The sequence below is a fragment of the Pteropus vampyrus genome, unplaced genomic scaffold (assembly GCF_000151845.1).
Source record: "Pteropus vampyrus isolate Shadow unplaced genomic scaffold, Pvam_2.0 Scaffold38, whole genome shotgun sequence".
NCBI classification, from domain to species: Eukaryota; Metazoa; Chordata; class Mammalia; order Chiroptera; family Pteropodidae; genus Pteropus; species Pteropus vampyrus.
Window position 1 is genome coordinate 6,862,861 of NW_011888819.1, and position 13,120 is coordinate 6,875,980.

General features: G+C 30.6%; 1 protein-coding gene across 1 annotated transcript in view; it reads right to left on the reverse strand.

Moving 5' to 3' along the window:
• NCAM2 (neural cell adhesion molecule 2) overlaps positions 1-13,120 on the reverse strand; it is a 445,018-nt gene that overhangs the window by 134,756 nt on the left and 297,142 nt on the right. The window contains exons 6-8 of the mRNA XM_011358219.2: positions 7,080-7,197; positions 3,959-4,119; positions 1,429-1,574 (exon numbers count right to left, since the gene is read on the reverse strand). Coding sequence (XP_011356521.1) covers positions 1,429-1,574; positions 3,959-4,119; positions 7,080-7,197 — 425 coding nt within the window. The remainder of the gene's footprint in view (positions 1-1,428; positions 1,575-3,958; positions 4,120-7,079; positions 7,198-13,120) is intronic.

A 13,120-nucleotide genomic window follows, 5' to 3' on the forward strand; every position in this document is an offset into this window, starting at 1 on the left:
GGAACTATAAATTCTCTAAGATTTGCCAACTGCTCCATAGTAACATCTATGATTTTATGTTAAGAAAATATTAAAGGAAACTACATCATTTCTTTGGGTGGTCCGAAAACTATATAATATCCTTTATGTTTTATAAATTCACTTTTCGACTTGCATACATGAAATAAGTAGATAAAAATAGTGTATTACTAAAAGTTTATACTCTCCTAAAAATGCTATCATAAAGAGGAAGTGGGGAATAGAATAGTGATATATATAGGAATATATTCTTTCAAAAGATAAATTAGTAAATAAACTGGGAGTAGCCTGTATTGACAATCTATGGAGTTAGTATGTTGTTTAAAATGACATACTGAGTTGAAGGGATGCAAAGTGTATTTTGGATAAACTGATTTCAATTTTTTGCACTATCAATGTTGGTTAAATCAAAGTTACTTATATTTTAGAAATCAATGACTTTTGCAGAAATCAATTTCAATTAATGAAAGATGTTTAAAGGAAGTTTGTCTTTAACATTGAGAAAAGAAAAGCAATCTATAAGCTGAATCTTAGAATATTTACATGTGTAAAAATGCCAGTCCATCATATCATTCATTCATTACCTTTTTCTTCTGTTTCATTGTTGTCTATACTTGGACTTTTATATGAATAGTTATGAAAATAATGATTATGGAAATCCACTGAATGTAGTGAAACGTGATAATTAACTGATTTCTCAGTAATTTGTATTGCATTCTGGAGAAAGACCATCAATTTATCTGGGAATGACATCTGCAAAAATGGTGTATTTTGTTGTGTTTGTATCTACTTATTAGATTCTAAGTTTTTCGAAAGCAGAAATTACCCTTCTACTGCACGAAGACAATTCTAAAGTGTAAGGAGTTAAATGACAGTTAGACTTTTGTGAATCTAAATTACTTTCATTTTCACAGCATTGGGCAGGGAGTTTAAAATTGCAATAAGATATTTTATAGATTCAATGTATACCAAAAGTCAATCCAGGCAAACTTAAGAATACCAACTATCTAAGATTTGGTGGCTTGGTGAAAAACATCTTTAATATATGATGTCAGGTAGATGCAATACTTATTGGGAGGGGATAACTTTCTAAGTTATATAAATGTCTAACCACTATGCGGTACACCTGAAACCAATATAATATTGCATGTCAACTGCAATTAAAATTTTTTAAAAAGAGTTAAAATCAAACCTGAAAAAAAATATAGTACACTTTGAGTTTTTTGGCCTTCAATTTATTTTTAGGCTGACTATGGTAGAGTTACCTTTTTTAAAAAAAAAATAAACCATTGCATTCCTGCAAGTTGGTAAACCGGAGTCCAATATGAGATGTAATAATAAGTAAACACCAAAAATACAATATATTTCATAATGATGTGAAGAAACCACCATAAATTGAGTCGTTGTTACCTTATCACCTTCAGAAAACGTGATGCCATCCACTGCTCTTTTCCAAGTGATTTCTGGAATAGGTTCCCCTTCTGCTTCACATATTAGTGTGACTTGACCATTCTCATACGTAGTTTCATTTTTAAGCTGTATTATGTGAGGCTGTACTGTAAAGAATATATATATTACTCAATCTGTATTGGAGAAAAAATATTACTATTTAGACTTAAAAGCCACAGTGGGCATTTAAGCCACATTATTGTAGTATGGAATTATTAACTTTGTAGCAGTTACAGCAGCATATTTTGTTTATAGAGGTGTCAAGAAGTTGCAAAGTACAGGAGAAAAAACTTTAGAAAATAATTCTCACCAATTATCATTATAAAAATGATTTGAGTAGTTTAGAAACCAACATACAAATTATAATTCCTTCCAAAATTTTGTCAGTTTAACAGTTACTTTATTATTTTTTATTCTCTTAATCTACAAAGTTAAAATTTCCTTTTTAAAAGTCACATGTGTATGAAAGTGTATGTGAGGGGGGGGGGTCCACTTATTGAGTTATTATCTCTTAAGCTTTTAAAACAATTTCACCAAAGAGGGAAAATGATAATTGTATACTAAACATATAGTAAATATACATAAGTGTTATTTGTTTATATTATTCTAATTGATTTGTTTTGACCTCAGTTTATCTTAACAAATTATTAGGCATTGTAGCTAAAGGTTTCTTTATAATTATGCCTATGTCTATTCATTTAAACTCTTTTAATGTTAAAAATTATGTCCATCCACAAACTTATATAATACCACAGAGCTTAATGTTTGCAAACTTTGTATTATCTACAGTTCTTAAATTTTCACTTGTTAGAACAAAAGAGATAAAAGCCAGTACTTGTAATTTCAGGACCAGTAACAGATTTGTTTGTTTGTTAATTTTTAACAATTCTAAGTTTACCCAATTGATTTAATGGACTTAGTTATATTTCTACTATATATACATGATTTTATGTTAAACACAATACCGATTTGTTCAGTGTTATATACATAAGTGATCACAACAGTGATGCAGCATATAACATTTTGTGTATTATTTTCTATTTGAAAAGATGAAATTACTAGAAACTTTATGTTGTCACTCACTGCCATTGTAATAAATAATAAGTAAATAAGTAGTATTTCATATGAGCCTATTGAGATAGATTAAGAATATTACCCTTTGGAATTATCTCAGACACTATCATTTTTAATTAGTTTTTTTTTTTTTTTTAAAAACACAGACACACATACACAAAATAGAGGTTAAAAAGAAAACATTTTTTTTTTTAAAGTGTGCAATACTGCTGAAATAAGTTAGGAGCTTTCCATAATTTCTAATAATTTAAGTTTGTTTACTCTTTCCTCTTTGTGAACAATTTTCTCCTGGCTCTTATATTTGCTGACTTCTCATCATTAAAGGTTTTTGTGTAGACACATCTAGTCATTACCCTTCTAAATAACTTTCCAAAATAATAGTCCTTTTACCCAATACTACTCAATTTATTCATTTTCACTTTCTTCTTAGAACATCTTTTTATTCTCATTTTATTTAATTATTTTAATATATTTTGGTGTATTCTTTATTGCCTGTCTCACTCTGCTAGAAATAAGCTTTATGAAAATCTCTCTGGTTCAGAAAAATATTTCTATTAAGTGACCACAGAACCAGCTGGCAGAGGGCGTGTCCACAGGTATATTACCATTCATCTTTTGGTCTTGTAAGTAGTACCACTACATCTGCCAACTGCAAACACTGGTCCTTCTTACTCTTACAGAGTTCTCCCTCCTTCCTTTCCTCTCTCTTTGTTGTAAAAGCATTTTAATAACAATGTTTTTAAAAATGGAGAAAATACACTAAATGTTAGTAGTGTATCTAATTTTTAGTGTTATGCTTTTTAAAGAGAATATTCATATTCCAAATATTCACCAGCAAAATAGTTTTTCTTCTTGAAAACATAATAAAAGCTAAATCAATAATTTAATAAAAAATCTTATTAGTTCTATACTATCTACAAGATCCCCATAAAAAGTAATATGGCTTTTGTTAATTATGGAAAATACTTATAGTGTATTTCCTTTTAATGAAATAAAATGAGAATATTTAGTTATAGTCACAGGTAAATGTTTCCTAATTGTAGCCTTATAGGTATGCTCTTTTGAAGTATATTATAGGTAAAACTAATTCCAACATGTGCCATTTAAAGATGTGTGGATATATATAGATATATGTATAGCTATATATAGATGAGATCCTGGTGTATATAATTTAAATGAACTTTCTTCCAGCTTCTGTTATGAGTCAGCTGATATTTTATAAAAATTTACATGTGTGATTTCATATAATTCTTAAAATAATTCTATCTTGTAACTGCAATTTTAAAATATATTGTAGAGATGAGAAAACAGATTTAATTCTAGAAAGTAAAACAGTTTATGTAAGTGACAAGAGTAGAATTTGACATAGACTACCCTCTAAAAATCACTGTTTTGACCACAATGTTATAATACTTACCAAAAACTTGGAGGAATGCCTGCTTTTCATCTTCTCCTGCCTTATTTGTGGCCCTGCAGACATAAGGGCCCCCATCACTATTGATTATATTCCTGACAGTGAGTTCTGTATTGCTTCCTTTCAATAGGTACTTTTCATTTTCTTCAACAAACTTGCCATTCCTACAGAAGAAAACAGAAATCTGAGTTTATAAATCTGACTTCATTACTCAGGAGTATGATATTCAACTTTTTGATCTATAGTTGTCAATCATTTCATGGCTATTGTGTTTGATAGATAAGGCTATATTCCAATAAGATGATTACTTTTACTAGCCCAGTAATACTTAATGCATAAATATTAAAATTATACTTAAAAATTGTTTTGACTTTAGGGACAAGAATAACGTTTGAGTTATGTTGAAATTTTGATATTAATTTTAGGCAAAAACACACCTTGGTTCAATATGCATATTGATTATTAGTTACCAAAAAGTTTCTTTGCTGATTTGAATTCCAAATACATTTTTTTATGTTGGATTCAACATGTAATTATGACACATTTATTTACTAGGTTCCTGAGACACATTTAATAGAATTTCTATGGAAACATTTTTTAAAGAAGTTTCAAAGTAAGTGCAATTTAAATACATAACCAATTTATTTTGTAAATAAGTACTGCCAATAAAAGGGTGAGATGAAAGAATTATGTGGAATTGCAGTTAAGGAAATTATTCTGGAGATTAGGGAAGATGGCGGACTCAGTACAAGCAAGGTTTGTCTCTTCTCAGGTCCGCATTGAAATTACAACCAAATTATAAAATAATCAACATGGAAATTATTCTGAATATGATGATGTAATTCATTAATGAGGAGAAGAAATCAGAAATCACTTTTTTATAAGTTCCCTCCTAGATATAATTTTTAATTCTTTCCATGTACTTTCTGAACTGAAGCCATATCTATTCTGCCTCAATTCTAGTCATTGTTGAACACTAAGACAGTATCTTTCAAATTTTTTTACAATAACTAAAACAAGAAATATTTTAAATATCTTTATTAAATCTGAAACAATTTCTACAATATCCCATAATGTGTGAAACCTTCTTATATCATATTCTTTCATTCTATTTTATTTTCCTCATCTCTTCTTCCTCCTTCTTTTCTTTCTTCTATTTATCTCTCCTTCTATATTTTCCTCATAATGGTGTTGTAGATGATTAAACTGATTTTAAGGCTCACTAACATAAAAAGTTTAGGTACTGTCCTTAGGGATAGGGAGACTTACTTGCCCATACAAGTTTATATTTAAAAAGAAAAATATCTAAAATTATTATAAAAAATATTTCCTATGTTGAAACGGAAGATTTCTCTGATACATTAAATAATCTTTCAGTAAATTTTGGTTTTGCTTTCTAGAAAGCACTAGCATGTATCTTAATATAATCCTTATCCTTCTATAACTTAATAACATCTTTTTTTCAGTCTCTATTGATATCTCTAAATACATCAAGAAATGTGCAAAGTTTCATAATAGTGTGCAAAATTATGCTTTAAAAAATAAGAGGAAATGTATGTACATTTCTCTGTACTTTTATATTTTTTTACATTTTTACTAATCTAATATTTACAACTATAAAAATGACATTTTAGCAATTTTTCTAGGATATAATGTATAGGGCTTTCACTGTAGTTAGTGATAGTATATATTTCTCAATCTAGTTAATAAAAAGCACTAAAGTTTTTACTACTACTACTATTACAACTATGACTAATAACACACTAGAAGTTTCAGTAACGTGATTTATACAACACTTTGCCTATACTACTTATCTGGTTGAATATACTCACAATTAGCTTACGGGTGTGCATTTTTCCCTCTCCACCCTCATTCACAGACCACAACTAAAATTTTAAGTATGCTTTCCATATCCCTCAATTTACAAAGGAGACTTAGGTTCACACAGTAATGTAGTAAGCTCCACTGTTCTTTCTGATAAAGAGGGTTATTTCCTTATCTCATGTGAAATGTCATATTAAATGTTTGAAGTACAGCAAATGAATGAGACATGGTCAATTAGCATGAAATATTCATAATGTGATTAGCAGTTCTAGAAGATATTATAGATCCCATTAATGAGTTAATAACTTTTGTTTTTCTGCGAAGGGGGAGTCGGGGGCAGTGAGGAGAAATCTACTATAGTAGGAGAGAGGAAAAAAGAAGATGGCTGGCAAACTCTGGGAATTTTCATGAGAAAAAAAATCTCCTCATGATTTGAGACTTGAAGTGGGTAGGTAGATATTAAAGAATTTAGAGGAAATCAGTTTGTAAAGATTATGTCTCCTTCAAGAGCTCAATTAAAAATATATCTCATTAAAGGATAATAAACAAGGTAATAGTTCTTAATACCTCTTTTCCAACAAACCTATTAGGTAGACTATACACACTGTTATTCACAGTCCCTTTCTGTGGAACGCCAATGTCTGGAAAAACTCCCAAAGGATTCGAATGGCATTCCATGAGCCCATCCTTTGAAACTCAAATGACTTCTCTAAGTGTCCCTTTTCCATGCATAAGAAAAAACTGGTTAGGATTAGAAGATTAATAGAAATGATAAAGAAAGGAGAATAATCACACTTTTGACCATAATGGAGTAAGAGGGATATATGTATCCTCTCATTTCAAACAACAAAAACACTGGATACACAGGTTAAATAACAGCTTACAAACACTGGTCAACAAGTAGTATATGACAATGACCTCTAAAGACCACCATCATAGCTTCTACCTGAAGACAGCCACCAGGCAACAGCTCAGAGAGGAAGAACCCAAATGGAGTCAGGCAGTGTATCTGAGTTGCAAGACAGAGCTCTCAGCTGAGTGAAGTAAAGTGGCTAAAATTTGTGGGTCAGAAAAATGCCTTGAAGACGGAATGAAGAGAGCTATGGGTTAAGTCACCCTGTTGATCTCTTTAACAATTTAATTTAACCAACATATCTGAAAACAAAAATATAATAACTTTTCAAATAAAATTCAAAAACAATGCTTTGCTCTCTTTCCTGACAAAATGATAAGATCGCAAATATTTTTTCATGAACTTGATTATAGACAGAGGCCAGAGGAATGTGGGTGCATAATCTACCTGTACCAGGAGATGGTGGGCTCAGGAGAGCCAGAGGCCCTGCAGGAAAATGTCATCTCTTCTCCTCTCTCTGCTGTGGCGTTAAAGGATTTCTGAGGCATTGTGATTGCTGGCGGCACTGAAAAATAGATGAACCAAGATTAAATAGAGATGAAAATCTCTCAACAACACCACTGGGATTTTTTTATCACTACTTTTTGTTGTTCATGTTGATCTTAAAACTTGATAGTTGACATCTGTACTTACATCAATAGGACTGACTTGGCTGCATAGTCAAACGACTTTAAAATCACTGATCTGTTTTTTCATATACAATAACTAGATAATTCACCCTAATGCTATTTTACTATTTTTAATCTATCAAACTAGACTAAACAATAAATAGACATTTTAATAGAAATTTGTATATGCATTTATATACACTTTTATAAAATACTGCTCACAAAAATACAGACAATACCACCTACCCTGACTTACAGCAATATTGAGATCTACTTGGAGCATAAATGGATTTCCTATTTGGGTTCTCACTGGTATATGTAATTCTATAAGCAATCATTCATTGCTTCAAGACAGGGCTTTCAAATTAGGTGTCAAACCATAATGTTCTTTCTGATTAACTGCATTTAATTTCTTTAAACAACTATAAAACATTTTATGAAGAGAAATTGCTCAAGCCATAGAGAGTATGAAATAGATTTTCATGAACAATTCAATTCAATTTTAAAATTAAGCTTCCCCAATTTCTAACTAATTACATTGCAAAAACTGTATATGCTGCACATATTGGACATGTTGAAACTGTTAATAAAACGTACTGTTTGCAATAAACAAATCAATAACATCCATAATAGAAACAAAATTTCAAATTACAGCATAAATTTTGATTTAATGTATACTTTTGTGATTTCCAATTGAATATGACAAAATAATATTCCCCAATTAATTATATTAATAGATTTGTTTTTTATATATACTAAACAACATGAACAGACAGGCACTTACAAGTGTGGTTGTAATTAATTATCTCCACAATAGCATTCAGGTCAGCATTGATGCTGCATTTTTGCCGCTGATAGTGGGGAGAGAACTTGATATGTATCTTAGTCATTAAGCAGAATAAATCAAGTTTCAGCCCTCATGAATTTAGATACAAGGGGCATGATCTGACACGCTGTCTCTAAAGTAACATAATAATTACTAGTATTATAATAGGATGGACCTTTTTGTAGACATTAAATACATTTTAAGTATATTGAAATTTGACTTTCTGTATCATTTTCCTTCTACTTATGAAAAATAACATTTTAATAAAAATGTTTTGCTTTTCATTTGTTTGTTATAAATGTAGTTGCAAGAACACTATGACCATTTTTTATTACAAAAATAAAGATTTTAACCCATTAGAGAGTTATCATGAAGTTAAACTTTTTAATGGAAACTCCCTCTGTAGTAAAGTGTCTGTGTACATAGAAACCCTTCCACGTGGGAAATCACATGCTCCAGTATGTGTCCTGTTACTCTTACTAACCTAAACCAATTATTTATTGTCATGTTTCTTTTCTGTAAAGTGAATTGCATATGCTGGATTATCTGTAAGAACTGACAAATCTTAATGTTTATGTTTTAGGATACATTGACTCTGCTAATGAGATATGTGTTCTTATAGTGTCGATTAGCCGTACAATATTAATAGTGCATATTTACACAACTCTTTGAAAAGTAATTCTAGAACTATTCTGAAGAATAATATCATCAAAATTTGTGAAGATGCTTACTAGTTCAGATGCCAAGACATTGAGTGAGTTTTTTAGCCATCGTTTTAGACTCCAGAGCATTTTTATGTATATTACCTCATTGGTTCTGAATTTGCTATTGAGTTGGATTAAATAATTTAAAAAGGGATTACAATTATATTTTATCCAAAGTTATTTTGTTCTCATAAGTCCCGCATCTACTCTATTGTAACTTTTAAAATACTTTTTTCATAGTTGACTATATCTAAAATAGTTATAATAACTTTACAAAGATTTAGAATCTCTACATGTTAAGTAGTAAGTGCTTTCTAGTAAATTTCTGTTCTTCATTTTTAACTTCAAGAAACATGAGGATGTGTAAGGAAGTGCTCCATAATTCATTTAGATGGAGGTTTTGGTCCACCTTCATGTCATAATTCGTGTCATTGGCTGCTTAGACAACAAGAATACCACTAATTTGACAGCTTCATTCTCTTTCATCAATAATAGCATCCAGCAATTCCATATATCTTCTGTGTCTTGCAGTCTTCCTCCACCCATTTATCTTCAAATATTTCTCAGAAGATGAAGAACAGGGCACTAACTATAGAATACGTGGGTCACTCAGATTAACTAGCACCGATAATTCCTCCAAATTTATTTAGGTTAAGAATAACAAGCCCCCACTCTACCACTGCCAGGAATTATAAATCATTGTTACTCAGATTTGGCCTACATATATATTATCAAATAAATTTACATGCAGATCCTCTATCTGGCAGAGAACTTCTAAATTTAAGAATTATCATTCTTTCTTGTTTACCTTTCCTTGTTTTGACTTTTCAGTCTGTGCGACATTTCAAAATTAACATAAGAGAGGAATTGGGGCAGATGACAGAGTAGGAAGCACCACGTATCTGAATCCCACCTAGACAATAATTACACTGGTAGAATTTGTCTGTTCTAACTACCTTGGCACTCTGGAGCCTACTGAAAGCTTGCAGTTTCCAGCAGAAAGCATAGAAGGTAAAGTACAAGCAAGGTCTCAAAGAGATATTTGTACATGCATGCTATAGCAGCTTTATTCACAATACTTCAAGAGTGGAAGCAGCTCGAATGTCCATCATTCATAAGCAAATCTGTTACATGCATAAAATATTATTCAGCCTTGAAAAGAAAGGAAATTGTAAGATATATTACAACACAAATGAACCTTGAGAACACTATGATAAGTAAAATAAACCAGTCACATAAAGACAAATACTCCATGATCCCACATATTATGTACTTAGAGTAGTCAAAATAATGAGACAGAAAATGAAAAGGTGGTTGCTAGTGACCGGTGTGTGTTGGAGGGTAGAGGAGATAGGAAGTTACTGTTAAATGAGTATAGAATTTCAGTTTTGCAAGAAGAAAAGATTTACAAAGATCAATGGTGGTAAACAGTGCACAACATTATGAAGGTATTTAGTGCCACCTAAATATACACTCAAAAATGGTTAAGATGGCAAATTTCATGTTATGTGTACTTTACCACGAAAAAGAAAAAAAGAAAAAAAAGTAAAGTCACATAAAATATCTCAGTCCCTGGCCAAGAGAATAGATGGACCAGGTTAACATTAAAGTACCTATATTTTTAGTATTCTACGTTGTTATTCTCAGTGCATATGGAAAATAATTTATTTTCTTTACTTAAGTCTTTCCATGACTTCATTTTGATCGTCTGATTGTTACTTTCCAAGGATCATTACAGACATCAATGTCACATGTACATTGTATTTTCTTTTTTCTTTGTTTAATTTTTTTTTTCATTTGTTTGTTTTGCCCTTCTCTACTGCCTCTTAGGCAACTGTATCATATAATACCTCTCAATTTTTATTAATATCAGTTCTGGTTATTTGCAATAATCTTTCATTTCACATTTATGACATCAATTTAAAGTGTTATTTAATAGGAATAAGTATTTTTGGGAATTCAAACACATAAAAAATTTAACAAATACAAAATATCAAGTGACTGACATAAGAAAAAGTAAAATAATTGTATAATTTCATTTTGAAAGAAATTCTAGCTTATCGGTTATTGAAAACTAAATGAACATAGTCACTTTTATTCAAATAAATGTAGTTACTTTTTCCAATCTTGAGTATCAGCATACTTAGTATTACTGCATTGCGAGAGAATCGGTATGTTTTTTATGTGCTTGATAAAAAAGTTGTTAACCAACTGGAAGCATTTTCCACATATTTATTCTGAATTTGTGAATACAGTGAAGCAGTAACAAAATAACAATTATCTATTGAGCACTGATTTTGAAAATTAAACCAATCTGAGGAAAATGGGAAGAGTTTTACTTTATATCATCAGATTATGAAACAGTGAGGATCAAATTGTCCCATTATGTTGCTTTACAATAACATTCAAGAAAAATGTTTCAATAGGCATCTTAAATTTTACTCTAAAATTAAAGATGCCAGATATTTAGGTAAATAAATATTCCCTTCAGTAGACAAGTAAAAAAGCAATGAGAAAATAAAATGTTACCTGAAAAATGTAAAAATGTAAAAAGAAGAAGACACTCTTCACGTTTTTTTCAAAATGTAGTATTTTTCATAAATATGTTATTTAGATTAGCATATTTATTATTATTTTTGACAAAGTAATAAATACTTAAAATTTTAAATAAATTAACCAAATACTTTAAAACTACTTAGTTTTAATACCTAATATAATTGATATTTATATATATATGACCTACATAAAAAGAGTTTGAGAATTCTCAATAATTTCATAAGTATAAATAGTTCCTAAGGCAAAAATTTTCAAATCAGTGTTTACAAAGTGAGTAGAATACAATTCGGTAATTCAAATTAGCATTTGAATAGTCATATAAAACTGTCAAGAAAAATAACAAAATAAAATCCATAGTGTATATTTAAATCTAAATGTATACAGTTTCAGAACATATTCCTAGAGTGAGAGTAATGAACACTTTTGAGAACTTCTAGAGAATTATCTGTAGGGAAATGTGGTGAGTTGGAGGATTTTAGGACTGATCAAGGAAAAATACACAATAGGCTTTATCTGGATGGGGTTTGAGTTGCATAAGAAGATTAATTATTCATAACAGGAGACCTTCCAGAGAAAGTGTGTGTTTGTGGGGGAAGGGGAAAGCACTGGGAAACAGAAGGATGCAAGGGAACTCCTGGGAGAGAGGAGAATTTGAGTCAGGGTGGTGTGTGTGTTTAGGTAATGTCACTCAGCAGCATAGCATGGAGTCTCTCAATTGGAGAAGCCCAAAGGGCAGAGTGGCTTGGAGTCTTGCATAGGCCCAGAGTTTGTCTTATCTATGGCTAATAGAACGTGAGTACAGGGTATGATTCTAAATGATTAAAATATGCTTATTTGGACAATATGTAAAACAATTGGATGTGTAAATTTTTGAATTTGGTGCTAATGAGGTTTTGAGATAATGGTCTCAGCCGGCTGTGAGGAAGAAAACAACATAAGGACCAATAAACAAGGGCTCTTTTTGGCTCATTTATATAAGATGAATGAAGGTAATGTTAGGTAGTATTGGATATGTTGGATAGAAAGGGTTATCTTGGTATTAAAAACTGGGTAGGTTACTATAATATCTGAATAGATAACAGAACAAATCATCAAAAAGTCATAAAACTCATAATTTTGGGAAGCTACATTACATGTTTTTTGAAAGCACAAATTTTGTAAGACCAACATAATTTTCATCTGTGACAGACTGTCAGAAGGAAAGAAAAGTTGCAGCTTCTTTTATTTTTCCCCCAGTAAATCATGTAATTTTGCTCCATTAGCTAAGTTGTATAGTACGGTCTTACAAACACTTCTGTCAAAAGTCAATAAGTAGCCTGAGCTTATCCCAAAGTATGAGCTAAATGTTCAGAGTAACACTGGGGTGATAAATTGAATATCAGTCAAAAATGAACTGCTGTAAATCATTTGTTAGTATCTTTATTAATTCCTTCAAGTTAAAGAAAACCGATCATATATGTGTCAACAAGTTTAAAAATAATACAGAGTTCCAGTTCTGGACAAATTAGAGTCATCCTACTACATGCTGTCTGTGTCACTTAATTCATCTATAATACTTGGACAGAATGAATGGATAAGCTGACTGAGAACTCTGAAATGTAAATAGTAGCAGGCATACTGCTACTAAAAAACATCAGAATTTGAAATGCTACAAGACGATCTGCGAAATAATCTTTTTTTCTTTTTCTTCCTTAGCCTGATAGCCCAAAAGTCAAAAGTGAGAATCAACATGGC